General features: G+C 42.8%; 1 protein-coding gene across 7 annotated transcripts in view; it reads right to left on the bottom strand.

Annotated features, from left to right (window-relative positions):
* Positions 1–19,195, bottom strand: part of PHF2 (PHD finger protein 2) — a 145,207-nt gene that overhangs the window by 40,962 nt on the left and 85,050 nt on the right. For all 7 annotated transcript variants that reach the window (XM_073352167.2, XM_073352168.2, XM_073352165.2 and 4 more), the window contains 4 exons: positions 16,060–16,220; positions 11,578–11,719; positions 3,980–4,166; positions 3,209–3,371 (listed from right to left, as the gene is read on the bottom strand). In XM_073352167.2, the coding sequence (XP_073208268.1) occupies positions 3,209–3,371; positions 3,980–4,166; positions 11,578–11,719; positions 16,060–16,220 (653 nt within the window). The remainder of the gene's footprint in view (positions 1–3,208; positions 3,372–3,979; positions 4,167–11,577; positions 11,720–16,059; positions 16,221–19,195) is intronic.

Genomic DNA, 19,195 nt, shown 5'->3' with positions numbered 1-19,195 from the left:
CTGCTCAGTGTTTACTCCGCCAGACAGTTTCACATATGGTCATCAGAAAAACGTCTACTTTCTACTTTTTATGGTCAAAGCAAAAAATTCAAGTGCGTAATTAATTCTGACTACACAGAGAAAGAAATGGGTGCTCTGGATGCTGCCTGTAAAGCATGAGTACCAGGATAAATATTATTAATAACTGTTTGTCTTACTGCAGCACCGAGACATGCCAACTCAAATAGGAGCCCCATTGTTCGAGGCACTGTATAAACAGAGAGAGAATCCCTGCCCCAAAGAGCTGACTGTCTAAAGGGGTGGAGGGGAAACTGAGGCATGGGGAGGGAAAGAGGCACAAACAGGTCTGAGGTAGAGCCATGAGTAGAATCCAGATCTCATGAAACCCAGTGCAGTGTCCCATCCACTGGACTGTGCTACTTCTCATCAGGCTGCATCTCTATAAAGATGCCGGTGCTGAGAATATGGGGGTTGAAAAAGCAAAATCTACCATCCACAATCTGCAGCTAGGGTTTGAATGTATAGTGCAGCATTCAGGCAACTGCTTCTCCAGTCTATGGGCTGGAGTGGAACAATGGCCAGAGACACAGACCCTTAGCTCCCCAGTATCATAGGAAAACAAAGACTCTGAAAAGGACTTAGGAGTCTAAGGGTGTGTCTACACTGCCATAAGAGACCGACGGCAATGGTGGCTGACTCAGGCTCGCAGGGCTTAAAATTGCAGTGTAGACATTCATGCTTAGGCTGGCACCTGGCCTCTGAGACCCCACGAGGGGACTAGGTCTCAGAACCAGGGCTCTAGCCATAGGCCAGGGCTGGAGCACCCATGGGGAGAAAATGGTGGGTGCAGAGCACCCACTGGCAGCCCCCCTGTCAGAACTTCCCACAACACCTCCTGCCTGCCAGTGTCCCACCAATTAGCACCTCGGGGGAGGGGGCGGAATTGGGCGGGGAGAGGCGTGGAGCGGGGGCAGGAAGAGGCAGGGTGGGACCTTGGGGGAGGGGAGAAGTGGGGGTGGGGCCTGGGACAGAGCAACATTGTAAAGTTGGCGCCTGTGGTTCCAGCCCAAGCCTGAAAGTCTGCATTGCAATTTTTAGCCCCGCAACGCCAAGACAGCAGACTCAGGCTCTGAGACTCGGTGCCGCAGGGTTTTTACTGCAATGCAGACATACCCCAGTGGCCAAGCAACTCAGCATGAGCTCCCAAATACAATGCTGTGCCAACAAGGGCTTATGGGAACCCGGAATGTATAAACAGGGGGGTAGTGAGGAGGAGTACAGAGGCGATTTTACCTCTGTAGACAGCGTTGGTGAGACCAATATTGGAATACTGAGTACAGTTCAGTGTCCACATTACAAAGGACGTTGAACAATTGGAGATGGTGCAGAAAAGAGCCCCCAAAATCATTTGAGGGCTGGAGAAAGGGCCTTGCAGTGAAGGACTTCCAGCATGCGATCTGTTTCGCTTCTCAAAAAGAAGATGGACAGGTGACTTGATGACAGTATATAACTAAGTACTTGCACAGGGAGAAAACACAAGGTACTAAAGGGTTCTTTACTCTAGTGCAGAATGGTGGAACAAAAACCAGGGGCTGGACACAGAAGCCAGACCAATTCAAATTAGAAATAAGGCACCAATTTTTAATAGTGAGGGTGATCATCTGCTGAAACATTCTACAAAGGGAAGGGAGGGATTTTGCATTTTTTCATATCTTCATGTCAAGACTTGGCGCCTTTCTGGAAGACATACTTTAGCCGAACACATGACTGGGCTCAATACAGAGGTGACTGGGGGAAATGTAACAGTCTGTGCTATACAGAAGGTCAGCCTGGATGATCTGATGTTCCCTTCTGGCCTTCATAAACTCTCTGAATCTATTACTATTCTCTTGAATCAGTTCTGGTGTCTTAATTCATGACAGAATGCCATGCAACTCGTTTTAGGATGTCTCAAATGTGTAATACAAATATTAACATTATATATATTATATTAAAAAATTTTCTTCAGAGCTGCTAGGTGGTTTTATAGAAATTCTTATTAATGAAATTAAGGCCTCTAAATATCTCTGTTCAATCTGAATATTTCTGTTTCACAGAACGGTCCAAATTAGTGATTTTAAGAAACTTAATAGATCACTTAGTCCATCCCTGTAACAGTGCAGGATTGTCCCCTGAGGTATATTTTCTAATGCTTTGTCCAGTCCCGTTTTAAATGTCTTCCGTCACTGCCTTTGGGAGGCTTTTCAACAGATGAATAGATTTCACCCTTATAAAATGTTCATGATGTTCAGACAAAACACTCCTTTGCTTAACTCAACCCAATTACTCCTAGATCATCCTAAATAATTCCTCTCTCTCTCTCCCGGGAGTTTACTCCTTTTAAATATTGGTACAGTATAATATTCTTTGGCCAGAGTCTGCCTTCCTTTGCATCTCCACAGCACTAGGGAAGTCAGCACTATAGAAGTGGTCAACATTTTTCAAATTTCTCAGGGGGGACTGCATGCACCATGGAGGTTCTGCTTCTCGACCTGCACTCCTGATTCAGAAAAGCATGCAGAACTGCTGCCTTGAATGAGTGCGCTTTCCCAGGTGGCCCAGTGGTTCGAGTGCTAGCCATGGATTTGGGAGACCCAGGTTCAATTTCCAGCCCTGCCACAAACTCCATGTGTGTGACCTTGGGAGAGTCATGCAGCCGCTATGTCTCAGTTCCTTATTGGGAAAATACTTTCCTACCTCACAGGGGTGTTGTGAGGATAAATACTCTATAGAGCATGAGGTGGTCAGACCCTATGGTAAAGGGGGCCACACAAATACCTAAAATAGACAGACTTCCTGCACTGAGACCTCTGTTAATTCTTCTTCCTGCCCCCTCCTTTTGACATGGAAGGCAGAGAGGAACATGGAGCTCGGTTAGAGCAGAATACTCGCTGAACATCACTGAAATGACAGACAAGTAATAAGGATCTCTGGTTTAAATTACGATAATATCTGCTGTTCAGTATGCACCATGTAAATGACAATAAAGCAAGGCACACAGAATCTGTGCTTCATCTGATGAGGCCAACCGAGTAAGCACACAAAATACCATTTTTCCCCAGAGAAGAGAATAATTTATAATTAGGCAAAGCTTGCACGCACAAAGCAGCACTTGTTCTTAATATTCCAGGGAATACTCTACACAGAACACCTTTAGCAACCTACTCACCTGATGGGATAAAGAGCGTTTGTCCTTGCTTAACTGTGCATTTATAACATTTATCCACTTGGTCTGCAAAAAACATCTCACTGTGATTTGCTGCTGACTGCCAGCGTTCATACAGGGAAATGTTTGCAGAGGCCGGTTTGATGAGATAAAATATCTTTTCTCCCTGAATTGAAAAAAAAGATGCAGCTAGCAACAAACATCCAAACCAAATGAAACTGCAACAGAATGGCTGTTGGACTGCATATTTTAACACACTTTAAATAAGGTTTGCTAGACGATTTTGAATAGAATCCCAGTATAGTAACATAACAGAAAACGGAATCACATACAGTCTAAGAAGTTTTTTAAAAAAGGATCATGTGTTTATATACAAACGTGTACAAAGTTCATTATTAGTAGATAATTGCTCAGACTTTGGGATCATATTAGTGACAGATGGAAAAGACCTACTGTATCAGAGTAACAGCAGAATAGAATAATACTAATAACATTTAAACTTTATAGAGAGATTTAAATTTAGAAAGTACTGCACAAACATTAACTAATTAATCCTTAAATTAGAGTGCTCTGAAAGAGAAGATTTAGACAATTTATACATTATGGGCCATATCCTTGGTGTAAACTGGCATAGCACCAATTAACGGCGCTACACTGAGTTACAACAGTTGAGGACCTGGTTACACTTTACCTTAGCCAAAGAGCTCCGAAGTGTTTCATGATGGTCTAAGAATTAAATTGGTTATTAAATGGAAGTAAAATGTAACTCCTTACTTTCAGCACGTGGTACCAAGCCGATGCCCCTCCAGAGTCTATGTGAAAATCTGTGTAGCTGTCCTTCACACATATCAGGCAGTACTTGGTCACTTTTGGTTTTGCCAGCAGAGCATCATCAGGCCAATAATTCTCCACCCAAGACAGCTTTTTAACGATGTCTGGTGGTTCTACAAAACTGGACATTCTTAACAGAGGGGATAAAAAACCTTTTTAATAATGATCAAAATAACCATCATGTACAGAAAGGAAAGGGCTGGATTCTGATCTTTTACATCAATCTGAATCTGGAGCAACTTCATACCTGTCAATGGAGTTATTCTGAATTTAGAGCAAAGTAATTAAGATCAGAACCTGATCTGGAATATTTCAGGCATAAGGAAACTATACTTTTACAATAAGCTGAAAAATGTTCACAAGCAGAAGTTGGCAGGATTTAAATCTCTTCATGAAATATGCTGATACTTTACTGGTCTGTGGACTTATGCTGCTGGCATTATTAATGTTGTTTAATAATGGTTTACAGTGGTTGCATGGTTTACAGTGTCAATATTGTGCTGTTTAGGGTCAGTGACTGTATGGTGGCATACAGTAGGCATGTTCCATTTTGATGTCACGGATAGGAGGAGTCCAGGTGGGCTGAGAAATTACCCCTTTTCTTGGCAAAGTGAGCTGGCCATTCTTAATACAATTAATGAGGGCTTGAGCCACTTCTGGTCTCAGTGATTTCTCAAAAACTTCAAATGAGGAGAAAGTGTTATTCAGGGAGCTCATTCAAGCACATTCAATCACAAGTTGACATGAAGAACTGAAAAAGTGACTATGTAGTGCTCGAACTAAATTAACCTTTTACTTAAACCAGGTCAATACTTAGAACAAATATTTGTTTCTCCAACACAGGGCACTTTAAAATGTCACTTAAATGAGAGCATCTGAACATCAATCTAAAATTATATGCTCCCGTTTGACAGGCATATATCATTTATGCTCACCGCCAGAGCCTGATAACATTGTTCCAGTTAAAATGGCAGGGAAAGATGGAGTGTGAGATTCAATTAAAATGTCACGGTCTTTGTTAAGAAATAAAATATTTGGTAGTTGATGTCTAAATCAGCAGCATATGAGTGATGGCTCCAGCAATCCTGAGAATAAAAGACCTCCCATCATTGTTGTCTCCTAAAAGTGAAAAGCTGTAAAATCCCTATTGAAAATACTTATAATCATTGAACTCTGAAATTACTTTAGATTCTTTATGTGGAAACAAGCTTAAATCACTAAGGGTATGTCTCCACTACGAAATTAGGTCAAATTTATAGAAGTCGATTTTTTAGAAAGCAATTTTATACAGTCGATTGTGTGTGTCCCCACACTAATGCACTAAGCGCATTAAGTCGGCGGAGTGTGTCCACAGTACCGAGGTTAGCGTCGACTTTCAGAGCATTGCACTGTGGGTAGCTATCCCACAGTTCCCGCAGACTCCACCACCCATTGGAATTCTGGGTTAAGCTCCCAATGCCTGATGGGGCAAAAACATTGTTACGGGTGGTTTTGGGTACGTCGTCAGTCGCCCCTCCCTCTGTGAAAGCAACAGCAGACAATCGTTTTGCACCTTTTTTCCATGCGGGTGCCATACTGCTTTCAGCAGACGGTGCATTAGGACTGCTAACCGTCGTCGTCATCCACCGCTTCCGCTGCCACTATGCTCTCCTGATGCTATGAATCCACCTTGCAGGTCCTCTATATGACTGTCATCATCCACCGCTTCCGCTGGCACTCTGCTCTCCTGGTGGTCTCGCAGGGCCGCTTCCGTTGCAACTCTGCTCGGCTGCCCTTGTCTCGCCATACCACGGCAAGCATGCAGCCTGCTCAGCTGTTGTGTCCTGGCAGCAGACAGTGCAGTAGGTCTGCAAAACTGGTCATCCAACCACCGCTTCCCCTGCAACTCTGCTCTCCTGCATACGCCATACCACGACAAGCATGGAGCCCGCTCAGATCACCGCAGCAGTTATGAGCATTGTAAACATTATCATGCAGTATATGCAGAACCAGAACCTGCAAAAGCAGGCGAGGAGGCGACAGCAGCGCGGTGATGAGAGGGATGAGGACATGGACACAGACTTCTCTCAAAGTATGGGCCCCGGTAATTTGGCCATCCTGGTGGCAACAGGGCAGGCTCATGCCATGGAATGCCGATTTTGGGCCCGGGAAACAAGAACAGACTGGTGGGATCACATAGTGTTGCAGGTCTGGGATGATTCCCAGTGGCTGCGAAACTTTCGCAAGCGTAAGGGCACTTCCACGGAACTTTGTGACTTGCTTTCCCCTGTCCTGAAGTGCAAGAATACCAAGATGAGAGCAACCCTCACAGTTCACAAGTGAGTGGCGATAGCCCTCTGGAAGCTTGCAACACCAGACATCTACCGGTCAGTCGGGAATCAATTTGGAGTGGGCAAATCTACTGTGGGGGCTGCTGTGATCCAAGTAGCCAATGCAATCACTGAGCTGCTGCTATCAAGGGTAGTGACTCTGGGAAATGTGCAGGTCATAGTGGATGGCTTTGCTGCAATGGGATTCCCTAACTGTGGTGGGGCGATAGACGGAACACATATCCCTATCTTGGGACCAAGGCAGCCAGTACATAAACCAAAAGGGGTACTTTTCAATGGTGCTGCAACCACTGGTGGATCACAAGGGACGTTTCACCAACATCAACGTGGGATGGCCAGGAAAGGTACATGACGCTTGCATCTTCTGGAACTCTGGTCTGTATGAACAGCTGCAGCAAGGAACTTACTTTCCAGACCAGAAAATAACCATTGGAGATGTTGAAATGCCTATAGTTATCCTTGGGGACCCAGCCTACCCCTTAATGCCATGGCTCATGAAGCCATACACAGGCACCCTGGACAGTAGTCAGGAGCTGTTCAACTATAGGCTGAGCAAGTGCAGAATGGTGGTAGAATGTGCATTTGGACGTTTAAAAGAGCGCTGACGCAGTTTACTGACTTGGTTAGACCTCAGTGAAACCAATATTCCCATTGTTATTACTGCTTGCTGTGTGCTCCACAATATCTGTGAGAGTAAGGGGGAGATGCTTATGGCAGGGTGGGAAGTTGAGGCAAATGGCGTGGCCACTGATTACGTGCAGCCAGACACCAGGGTGGTTAGAAGAACATAGCAGGCACGCTGTGCATCAGAGAAGCTTTGAAAACCAGTTTCATGGCTGACCAGGTCTACAGTGTGACAATTCTGTTTGTTTCTCCTCGATGAAAACCCGCCCCCTTGGTTCACTCTACTTCCCTGTAAGCCAACTGCCTTCCCCTCCCCCCTTCGATCACCACTTGCAGAGGCAATAAAGTCATTATTGTTTCAGATTCACGCATTCTTTATTAATTCGTCACACAAATGGGATAATTGCCAAGGCAGCCCAGGAGGGGTGGAGGAGGAGGGAAGCACCGGGTGGGGTGGGGGAGGAGGTAAGGACAAGGCCACACTGCACTTCAAAACTTATTGAACGCCAGACTTCTGTTGCTTGGGCAGTCCTCTCGGGTGGAGTGGTTGGGTGCCCAGATGGCCCCCCCTCCACCACGTTCTTGGGCATCTGGGTGAGGAGGCCATGGAACTTGGGGAGGAGGGCGGTTGGTTACACAGGGGCTTCAGTGGTGGTCTGTGCCTTTCCTGCACTTCAACCATACGCCGGAGCATATCAGTTTGATCCTCCAGTAGCCTCAGCATTGCATCCTGCCACCTTTCCTCTTGATCCCACCACCTCTCCTGTTGCTCCCGCCATCTGTCCTTGAGTTCATTTTGTGCTTTCCTGAACTCTGCCATTGTCTGCCTCCACACATTCTGCTGGGCTCTTTCAGTTTGGGTGGACTGCATGAGCTCAGAGAACATTTCATGGTGAGTGCGGTTTTTTCGCCTTCTTATCTGCACTAGCCTCTGGGACGGAGATGCTAGTCACAGCATTGAAATATTTGCAGCTGCGGGAGGAAAAAAAGGGAGAGTAAAACTGAAAAAGACACACTGGCCATTTAAAAGGAGGGGCTGATGTTTTCAGGTTAACGTGCAGCACAAACCCAATTAACCCCCCCACACACACCCAATTCTCTGGGATGATTGCTTCACCCCTCCCCTCGCCGCGTGGCTAACAGCAAGGATGATTTCTTTTCAGCCACAGGCAAACAGCCCACCAGGAACAGCCACCCCTGAATGTCCCCTTAATAAAATTCCCCTATTTCAACCAGGTGACCATGAATGATATCACTCTCCTGAGGATAACTCAGAGAGATAAAGAACAGATGTTGCTTGAATGCCAGCAAATACCGGGACCACACGCTGCCATGCTTTCTTATGCAATGATTCCAGACTACGTGCTACTGGCCTGCCATGGTAAAGTGCTGCCCTCTTCAGAAACCTTTTGCAAAGGCTTTGGGAGCACCTCCAGGACAGCTTCATTGAGATGTCCCTGGAGGATTTCTGCTCCATTCCCAGACACGTTAACAGACTTTTCCAGTAGCTGTACTGTTCGCGAATGCATCCCAAGTCTTCAGGGCAAATTAATCATTAAACACGCTTGCTTTTAAACCGTGTATTATATTTACAAAGGTACACTCACCAGAGGTGCTTCTCTGCATTCAAGTTCCGGGAACCTGGGTTGGGAGGGTACTGTCTCCAGGGTGATAAACAGTTCCTGGCTGTCGGGGAGAATGGTTTCTCCACTTGCCTGGTGTGCGCGATCTTCAACCTCCCCCTCCTCCTCATCTTCCTCGTCCCCAAAATCCTCATCCCTGTTGCATGAGACTCCCTTGAAGGAGTCCACGTACAGGTGTGGGGTAGTTGTAGGGGCACCCCCTAGAATGGCATGCAGCTCACCATAGAAGCAGCATGTTTGGGACTCTGACCCCGAGTGGGCATTTGCCTCTTGGGTTTTTTGGTAGGCTTGCCTGAGCTCCTTAAGTTTCACGTGGCACTGCTGCAGGTACCTGTGATAGCCTCTGTCCTTCATGCCCTTGGAGATTTTTTCAAATATTTTGGCATTTCATCTTTTGGAATGGAGTTCTGATTCATCTCCCCACACAGCGATCAGATCCAGTACCTCCCATTGGGTCCATGCTGGAGCTCTTTTGTGATTCTGGGACTCCATGGTCAGCTCTGCTGATGAGATCTGCACGGTCACCTGTGCTGATCAGCTTGCCACGCCAGCCAAACAGGAAATGAAATTCAAAAGTTCCCAGGGCTTTTCCTGTCTACCTGGCCAGTGCATCCAAGCCAAGAGTGCTGTCCAGAATGGTCACGCGAGAGCACTGTGGGATAGCTCCCGAAGGACAATACCGTTGAATTGCGTCCACACTAATCCAAATTCGACCTGGCGATGTCGATTTCAGCGCTAATCCCCTCGTTGGGGAGGAGTACAGAAATCGATTTTAAGAACCCAATAAGTCGATAAAAATGGCTTCATTGTGTGGACGGGTGCAGGGTTAAATCAATCTAATGCTGCTAAATTCAACCTAAACTCGTAGTGTAAACCAGGGCTAAAACAATAAATACAAGAGAGCACAGGCAAGAAATCTCTGGATATTAAAAGAAATGAATGTGCAATTATCTTTCCACCTTTTTCTAGTCTGTGTTAATTATTGTTGTTGTTTCTTTCTTTTCAGCAAGATGGAATGTTCTTCTAAAATCATAACTGTTTATTTTTCTGCTGGAGCTCATCACATTTTCTCTGTAGTGATGTGGTCTTTATAAAGGGTCCTTTTCCCTGGTGACATTTTCTTTATACATGTCTAGATTACCCAGAAGGAGTACAAGGCAAATCTAAAGGATTCATGTGGCTGCATAAGGTTCAGGATAACATAAATTCAACTCCCCCACTGAAGCTACTCCTGGGTATAATCTCACTCAAAGTCCTGAATATGGTTGTATAAACCAAAACACAGTAATTTGTACTTTCAGATATAGAGGGGACTGTTAAGAGCCTAAAACACAACATGAAACAGTGCAGAATGGGAGATTCCCCACCTCTGAGGTTTCTAAAACTGAAATTCATTCAAACACTAAATTTTGCAGCTAGCTTCAAATCAGTGCTGTAGCAGGGACACATATTCAGGGACAACTAAACACCTGTGTTCAAGTCAGTGTCACTGTCACATAAGGTCAACATCAGGACGGACCTGGAGTCAAAGAGATAACAGATTACCTGCAAACACTGAAGCAGAGGCATCCACACCCTCCACAAAATCCCCAGACTATATTCACTTTAACCCTGCTCTCATTAAACCCTGAACTAAATTAAACCAGAATAACTCCACTGTATATTTTTTAATCCACGTGGAGTTGCACTGAATTTGTACCAGTGTACTGAAATCAGAATCTGGTCCAGTGTCTACAGGTGCCTAGGATGGCTTTACCAAATATCTATCAAGGGTTTGCCTACTCACCATTTTAGTACTGTGCTCTTGGGGACACATACAAAAATATAATCAAGGAAAACAGACTGAGGGTAACATTTTCAGAAGTGCCAACATGACTAAGGAGTCCAAGTTCCATGGACTCTCAGGTGCTATGGATAATTTTATCTTACAGCAGATTTCCAAAGACCATTCGCCCCTTTTTATTCTGGCTTTGTTAATTAAAAAAAAAAAAAAGCCTGAAAGTGCATTTTGCTTCTGCCAGGTTCAGTATTGTGGTGAGCTCAATTCAAGAGGCAAAAAGACTTCATCCCAACACTTTAGCAACAGTACAAGATCTTTATTTGCTCTCTCTTTTTTTGAAGTGAAGAATTCCCTGTGAGGATCCACATGGCTGATAGGTTGGATTGCACTATCACTAATCACTAATGTTGTTTATTAATTTTGCACTGATAATGTGCTTGGTGCTATACTCCACACAAAAACAGAGCCTTGTCCAGGAGAGATCTTACATTTGTAACTTTTCTCCAATTACAGTTTTTACATCACAGAAGATTCCTATTGTGTCAGAAACAAGCTTGGAAAACAAGACCTTCCCTCCCCACAACATCCCTTGAGAAGTTCATGTGGAGGACCTAGTTAATCTACACATCTCTCTGCAGTTTCATTATGCCTTTGCCTTATCTCTTCTTTTGTCCTCCTGCCAATATTTGACTTGTTTCATATAAGTATCCATGTCTACATGGGGAAAAAATTTGGTATAACTGAAGGTGTGAATTTAAGATATCATTAGACCAGTATAATTCCCCAGGTCGTTTTCAGTTTAGTTCACGTCACTTGGGAAGGAGTTTAAAGTGACACTGAAAAAAAAGCCACTAGTATACCAGAAGAGTGTCCACATGGGGAGTTACAGCAGCATAACTGTATCTCATTGGTATAACAGGTCAAACTTTCCCCTGCTGACAAGCCCTAACTGACCACACAAGGGGCAAGGCAGTGGAGAATCAGACCCACTGTGAAATCAGTATGCTGAGGTCACAGCACCTCCAGCAGAGAAACCTGCAGGAGAGGCCAGAAGGGACTCAAAACTCCACTAGGCAAATCTCACAGAGCTTTTAGGACACCGTACTCTACAGGGGGAATGGTTCCACGGTCTGTGGAGTGGGCTGGTCAATTATTCCCTCTTACCTTGTATCTGAAAATTCCAAGTTAGTTACATTGAGAACTCTTTTCCTGTTGGTACTGTAGTAGTAATCAACAAACTCCTTCAGCTTCATCTTGCAGTCTTTCTGTTTGGTGACATCAGTGACATCAACACTTCTTTCTGGTCCTAAGGAATTAATGCCAAGAGAAAATGGGAGTTTTAGATCACTAGGAATGAAGGACTGGACCCATTATGTACAATGAGTGGATGAAGTAAAGTTTCTAGAAGCACCTTAACTTCTGCATTTCCCAACTGTTTCATGTTTACCAGTGTAATCTTAAGGTTATATTAACAATAGCGTTTGTACTTATCTCCTCTGAGCTTTTCATTTTAAAAGATTTTATCTGAAAAAGATGAGTGTTAAGTTAGTTTTAATCTCTCTACTTATTTCATTGTGTAATTTCCACAGTAGCATAATCAAAATCCTATGCAAATCCACAGCGAAATAGCTCTGCAAAACCAACCCTATGCGATTAACTAACATTTATATTTTCTTAACATACAAGGATAATACAAGGATAATATAATACAAGGATAGTAGGGATATTATACAGCACAACTGATTTCCCAATTGTTTCTTATTCCTATTATTTTTCTAATAAATTTTCAAGTTGGCAAACTGAAATAAATGTTAGCTATCAACAAAGATCAGCCCCCTAATATTGTTCCCATTTCTAAAGTACAGTCATTTGGAGTAACAGGTGCACCTAAAAGAGTCTTACTTTTTCTAGTTCATTTTGTTAAAACTACCCAAAAAATCCATCTTTTCCCCAAACACAGAAAACAAGTCACCAGAACCTTCATTCTGCATTTCATTTAAAAGAAATTGGACCTGATTCAGAACTCCAGTGATAACACTAACCAAGAGTAACGCGACAGAAGCTGGTGAAGCTGCACCAGGGTACAAATGGTGTAAGTGCGGGAAGAGTCAGGCCCAGGAGCTCTAACAATCCTTAATGAGTGCCCATTTTTAAGCCAACAAGTTAACATTTTCTCTATTCTGCTGTCCTGAAAAGCGACCCTACTGTCTTATATTTCAGTGGAGTTTAAATGTGTAGTCTTCATTTTCTCACCCAATGTCCCTGTTTATAGCTTTCACATTTTGGCAGATATAGAATAAATCAGTTCTTTAGTCACAACACGGCTTTTAGTGCCTAATGTCAGCACAGTAACAACTTGTCTGGCTCTTTAGTTTGCACAAATTACTTTCTCCTCTGCTGCTTCTTAAATAGACTCTTCTATGGCCTATGGAAAATCTTAGAAACAATGGGCTAAATTCCTCCCTGATATAACCCCATCAAAGCCAAATTACACTAATGTTACACCAGAAATTTGTTTTGTCCCATTCTCTATAGAAACCAGTTCCAGCTTGCACAGCCTGTATTGCTCTTCTCTTTGGCTATTAGAGAGCTTTTTGTATGTAGGGAGGGTGGATTGTTTTAGCTAGAGACTGGGGGAAAGCCAACAGATGCTAAGGAGCACTCGGGTCAAACAATACAATCTGCTAAGGACAGCAGATAGACAAGCAAAATTATGCTTCCAGTAGACTAGAGAGGATGGAAATTACAGTAAATTAAAGGCTATTTTAATACACTGTTGTTTGTGCAACTATCTCACTGCACACAACCGTTACAACTATGGACATGTTACGGGACGAGGGTATGAGGCTGGGGAGGGACAGCATACTCGGAGAAACACCGAGGGCTGGTAACAATATACATTAATACAGTAGTTGGCAGCTAACTGATTATAGTGGAGAAGGGGCAGATTTTGCCGTATTTATAAGACAGGATGGAGCTGCAGAGTCATGGCAGAGGAGAGGAGGGAAAGGAAGCAAGTGGGGTAGCAGAGGGACTGGGTGAGGTGGAAGGGCAGACAAGAGTCTGGAGGCAGATGGAGGAATGAGGGCTTTGAAGGCAAGGAGAACAAATTTTGCAGTGGTTACAGAGCTCCTTCAGGACGGCTCCAAGTGATCACTCTGAGGTGTGTGCTGAAGAGGTCTGAACAGGCTGGAGTCTGCAGAGAACTTGAGGAAGTCAACCAGATGATCGGGAAAGTGATACAGCAGGAGAATATCACCAAAGTAATGCAAACGATCATTAGCAATAGAAACCACAAAACGCCTAACAATACCTACTGCTATAAAGCTAAACTGAGCAAACTGGAATGCCTCGTATGGGTAGAGGACCTCAGTCTAGCTGTATGTCTGATACATGGTGAGATGGTAGAAGTCAGCTAGGATAGGGCTGTCAAATGATTAAAAAAATTAATCACCATTTTAATTGCACTGTTAAACAATAATACAATATTTAAATTCATTATAAATATTTTGGGTGTTTTTCTACAGTTTCAAATATATTGATTTCAAGTACAACACAGACTACAAAGTGTACACTGCTCACATTATGTTATTATTTTTATTACAAATATTTGCACTGTAAAAAAGATAAACAAAAGATAGTACAATCTACAAGTCAAAGCATGAAGGGGCATACGAATGTTTAATGTATCTGGCACGTGAATACCTTGAACACTGGCTACAACAGTGCCATACGAAAGCCTGTTCTCACTTTCAGATGACATCGTCAATAAGAAGTGGGCAGCATTATCTCCCGTAAATGTAAACAAACTTGTTTGTCTTAGCAATTGACTGAACAAGAAGTAGGACTGAATGGACATATAGGCGCTAAAGTTTTACATTGTTTAGTTTTTGAGTGCAGTTATGTAAAACAATAATTCTACATTTGTAAATTGCACTTTCATGATAGAGATTGCACTACAGTACTTGCATTAGGTGAATTGAAAAATACTATTTCTTTTGTTTATTTTTTTACAGTGCAAATATTTGTAATAAAAATAATAATATAAAGTGAGCACTGTACACTTTGTATTCTGCATTGTAACTGAAATCACTATATTTGAAAATGTAGAAAAACATCCAAAAATATTTATAATAAATTTAAATTGGTATTGTTTAACAGTGCGATTAAAATTGCAATTAATCGCAATTCATTTTTTTAATCTAGTTATTTTGTTTTGAGTTAATCACGTGAGTTAACTGCGATTAATTGAAAGTCCTAGTTAGGACATGGTTTGGAGAACCAATTTCTCAACACCATGACGACTGCTTCTTGGAACAGAGTGCTCTGCAGTGCAACAGAAAAGCCTTGCTCTCACTCTCTCGAACACACAGGATTTGCCCACTAAACAATTGTGGTTTAACTAGTAATTAAAAGCTACCACTGTGTAATGAAGTTTGGGAGCCCTGCAGTATGAGGGATGACAGCAACATTTTACATTTGGCGCAGTTCTAATTTTAAGACAAAATGTTAAACCACTTAAACGCAGCCGATTCTGGACGGAGACTGGCAGCCAACCAGCACGGAGAACTGCACCACAGTGGGAAGAGAAATTCACTGAGCAATATCTTCCCATAATTGTATAGAAAGTGCCACAGAATCTCTAGGGCCAGCCTCCTCGCACCTTGTGAGGTCACTTCACCTGCACAAAGTGGTGGTAAAATACTATCCAATCCCAATGAAAGTATTTCACACCCACTTTGCACGGGTATGAACGACTGCACAAGGGGTAAAGCAATGTAGAATCAGGCCCTTAAGGACAGAACCTTGACCCTATCTGAGCATCCTTTTCACTACTCCAGTAGCACAAAGCAGCCTTAAAGTTGGCCTAATTGTACAGCTGGGGGATCCCTAGGGGAAGGGGGTGTGCAGTGTGTTGAGCAGGGTGTGACCGGAGTTTGCTGCATTCCAGCAATCCCCAGCTACTGCAACAGCCATTTGGGCCACTATAGGTTGCAGGAAGATGGAGAAGCCTTCAGGGGTTGCTCTAGCTTATGCAAAAAGGCCAAACTGGGATCCCAGGGCCCTGGGAATCTGAGGAGTACAAAGGTGCCCACACAGACACCATTGCCCCTCCTGCCCCCCACAGGGTCATGCACCAAACCTAGCTTGGCCAGACCCAAACATCAGGGCCAGCATGTCTATGCAGGCCAGACGAGATCTTGATTTTTAAAAGGGACCTGTGTTTGTCCCCTTTTTCCTTCCTGATGTTGTTTAAGAAGGCCTGAAATTATTTTATCATCATTTTCCCCCCATTTGCTTTTTACTGATTAATGCCAGTGATATTATGGGCCTAATCCTCAATTGGCATAAATGGAATTAGCTCCACTGACACTGTTTTACTCCTTCCGAGGATCTGGACCATCAAATCTCACCTTCCCTCAAAGAAGCAGACGATGAGAGTGGGGAGGGGGGGAGGGAAATCGCTCAAAATGTTCTTCTCCCAAGCATTTGTCAGGAGCTTGATTTAAATAAGTATCAAAAACCAAAGAGGCCTGATTCCCTGCTGGTTTACTCTAGTTTTACACGTGACAGGGTGAGGCTGAAATGGCATGACTGAAAGCAGCAGCAAACAAATATTACGCCACTCTCTAGACAAATACATACCGACGTAGTTTTCAACATCACTGACGTAGAATGTAGGTGCGGGTACTGCTATGCCCAAGCCATCCTTCTTCGGAACCAGGATAGGCTCTGTGAATCCATTTTCTTCCAAGTATTCTGTTGTTAGCTGGCTTCCGGTCACTTTGACTACCACATCTTCAGCACTAGAAACACAAACACAGTTACCGTGCTAAGATATTTCACATCCAAATTCAGCATCTTTTTGATTTCTTTACTGAAAGGATAAACACACAATTATATACAAGTCATTCTAAGCCATAAGATGCCAGTGATAACTTATCCCAAGTACCTCATGCTTTGTTTAATCAGGTAGCTTGATATTTTTGAAACAATCCAAAACAATGTCCTTGGCTTCTACTTCTATTGACGAAATGCTGGGATTTTCAAAAGAGCATATGGTAGTTAGGTGCCCAAATCCCATTGAAACTCAATGGAAACTGAACACCTAACTCCCTTAGGCACCTTTAATAGCGTAATGTGAATTTTGCTATTGGAAATTATAAACAATAGGAAAGAAGTCATGGTTCTACTGAAGTCAGTGTGTCAAATAAAACTGAATATGAATTTTGTATGCTGGATTTTATGATTGGCAGTTTAATACCTCATCCCATTATATATAAGTACATGTATTCAAAAACAGTCAAAAGCACATTCTTTCAACAGCAAGTACCTGTGTGTGTGTGTGTTTTTTATATATCTATCTATCTATCTCTGTCTCTTTCTCACACACACATTTACTTGTTTTGTTTATCCAACAATTCTAATTTACAACTTTTCTCCAATAAATTTAGTAGACAAATTCTTCTTTCAGTTCCAGGCGAGGGTATAATTCTGCCCAGTAATTGTAGTCAGCTATTCACTGGTCACAAAAGGTAAGACTTTGCATGTTGCGACTAAAATTATTACATTTCTTTTCTTATTAATGGCATGATATGGAAAGTTCCCAAGTACCCCAAAATCCCACTGTCTTGAATGAGAGTTGTAAGTGCTCAGGGCAAAAACCTGGATCTATAAGAAGAGGAGCCCAAACCAGGAATATTAATAAATCTTGAAGTCTTTTGGAAATTAATTCATAACAGCTAGAAATTGGAAGCCTGGATCTCCACTCCTAGCACTTTGTGTAGTCATTCACACCTTTGCAAGCAGTGTGTTAAATGCATAGCATTTTACACCAACGTTGAATAGATTTAAGTGACTATACAAGGCTCAAGGTAGTGAAGAATCAGGCCTCTTTGTGACTAGATAGCTAACTGCATTCCACTGAACTCTATTCAGGTTCACATTTGATTGCAACACTCCAATTATATGCATGAGACTGAAATCATGAATCAATTTATTGCAAAATATGTGAAGCATGATTAAATATTCCGGAATAAATTCATCTGCCTAAACTACTGAAAACATCAAAGATAACACTTTGTGTTAATGAACCAATTTCAATGGGTGTGGAGAACAGTTATCAGTGCAAAATGCAGACACATCAACAGTGTTAAATATTCCAATTTAAAGAAGCCAACATTCAAAATGTTATGTAACGTTAAGGAAAATTATTCACTTAAACTCTTTAAAACTCATAGTCAAACACTAAAGTCTTACAGTAATTAACAAACACTGATACAATGCAACGGTTTTACCAAATATAGATAAACTAAACTCAGAAGTTTCAGAAATCCAACCTCTGGAGCTTCTCACTACTAAAATATTTTAACAAACATTTTCAAAGGCACGATCGCTGTGAAAATGATTAATGATTCCATGACTACAAGTCCCCATATAGTAACAGTCCTCTAGGAAAAGCTCTAACAAATGCTATTTTCTCCTCTGAGTCTACCTAGGCATATGGGGAAATTAGTTACTTGGACAAGTATGAAGTTTCTTTAAGCTCGTGAAGATATTTTTAATAGTGCACTACTGTGTATACCGAGAGATCTATTCTCCCATACACAGTGGGCACACAGGCACCTACAGCCATAACACAAATTCATACTTGCACCAAGGGGGTGATAACAGACCCTTCAGTACAACTCCAGAAACACTTAAGACTAATGTTGGACTGCCCTCTTCTGTGTTACTTCTGAACTGCAGCTGCCTGAGTTAGTAACAGCTGAAGCAGGTATACAAACACTCATACTGCCATGGTGAAGTGAACAGGAGGACTTGTGGCACCTTAGAGACTAACCAATTTATTTGAGCACAAGCTTTCGTGAGCTACAGCTCACTTCATCGGATGCATTCGTGAGCTGTAGCTCACAACAGCTTATGCTCAAATAGATTGGTTAGACTCTAAGGTGCCACAAGTACTCCGTTTCTTTTTGCAAATACAGACTAACACGGCTGTGACTCCGAAACCTGTAGCTTCTCAGTGTGTCAGTGCATAAGATACAACTACGGCATAGTCCTGACTGGAGTTCTTTGCTGAAAGGTGGGTTTGTTTTGAATAAAGGCAAGCGGTTAGGAAAGTCCCTTTCTTTGTCGCTCTAATCCAGACACGCGTAATGGGATTCCGAAGTTCAAATGATGCAGCTGTTTGAGTACCAGGATCTGGGGCTTTTTGTGCATGGGTGAGTAGATTTTGAGATCAAGCTCTATTGAGGATAGATTAGTGCCAGTTGGAAGCAGGAGAAAGTGCACTCAGTGTCAGATGGGTGAATTTCTGAATGACGTTCTGGAATTCTTAACTGTCCCCAGGATTCATGAACCCAATTGAAAGCCTCACACTGGAGAAAGTGAGAAGTTTATTGATACATTCTTTAGCCAGATGACCATGCCAACTGTCCAGAGGAGGGGACGCTTGGAGAACAAGAAGACTAGATACAAATAGGAAAAAGATGAAGACAGTGGTAACCACTCCAAGGGGCCAGGCTGTTTCTGGAGCCTTATAACGAGTTCCAAACACTGTGTAAATTAGTGGAAGATGATCGAGAGGTAAACTGAATAATTCCTATTGGGAATATTTCAGATACTCAGTGTACAGACGGGTAAGGGCTCTGGAAGAGGATTTTTTCAGAAACCACACATATAAAAGCCAGCATTCTGATGATAACAGATCCATATGGTATGTTGCCAGGCATGTGTTTATGTAGCAGATATTACTTCCTTGGTAGATACAGTTTAAGCC

Source organism: Lepidochelys kempii, chromosome 7 (assembly GCF_965140285.1).
Source record: "Lepidochelys kempii isolate rLepKem1 chromosome 7, rLepKem1.hap1, whole genome shotgun sequence".
Lineage (NCBI taxonomy): Eukaryota > Metazoa > Chordata > Testudines > Cheloniidae > Lepidochelys > Lepidochelys kempii.
This window is presented reverse-complemented; position numbering and strand designations above follow the sequence as displayed.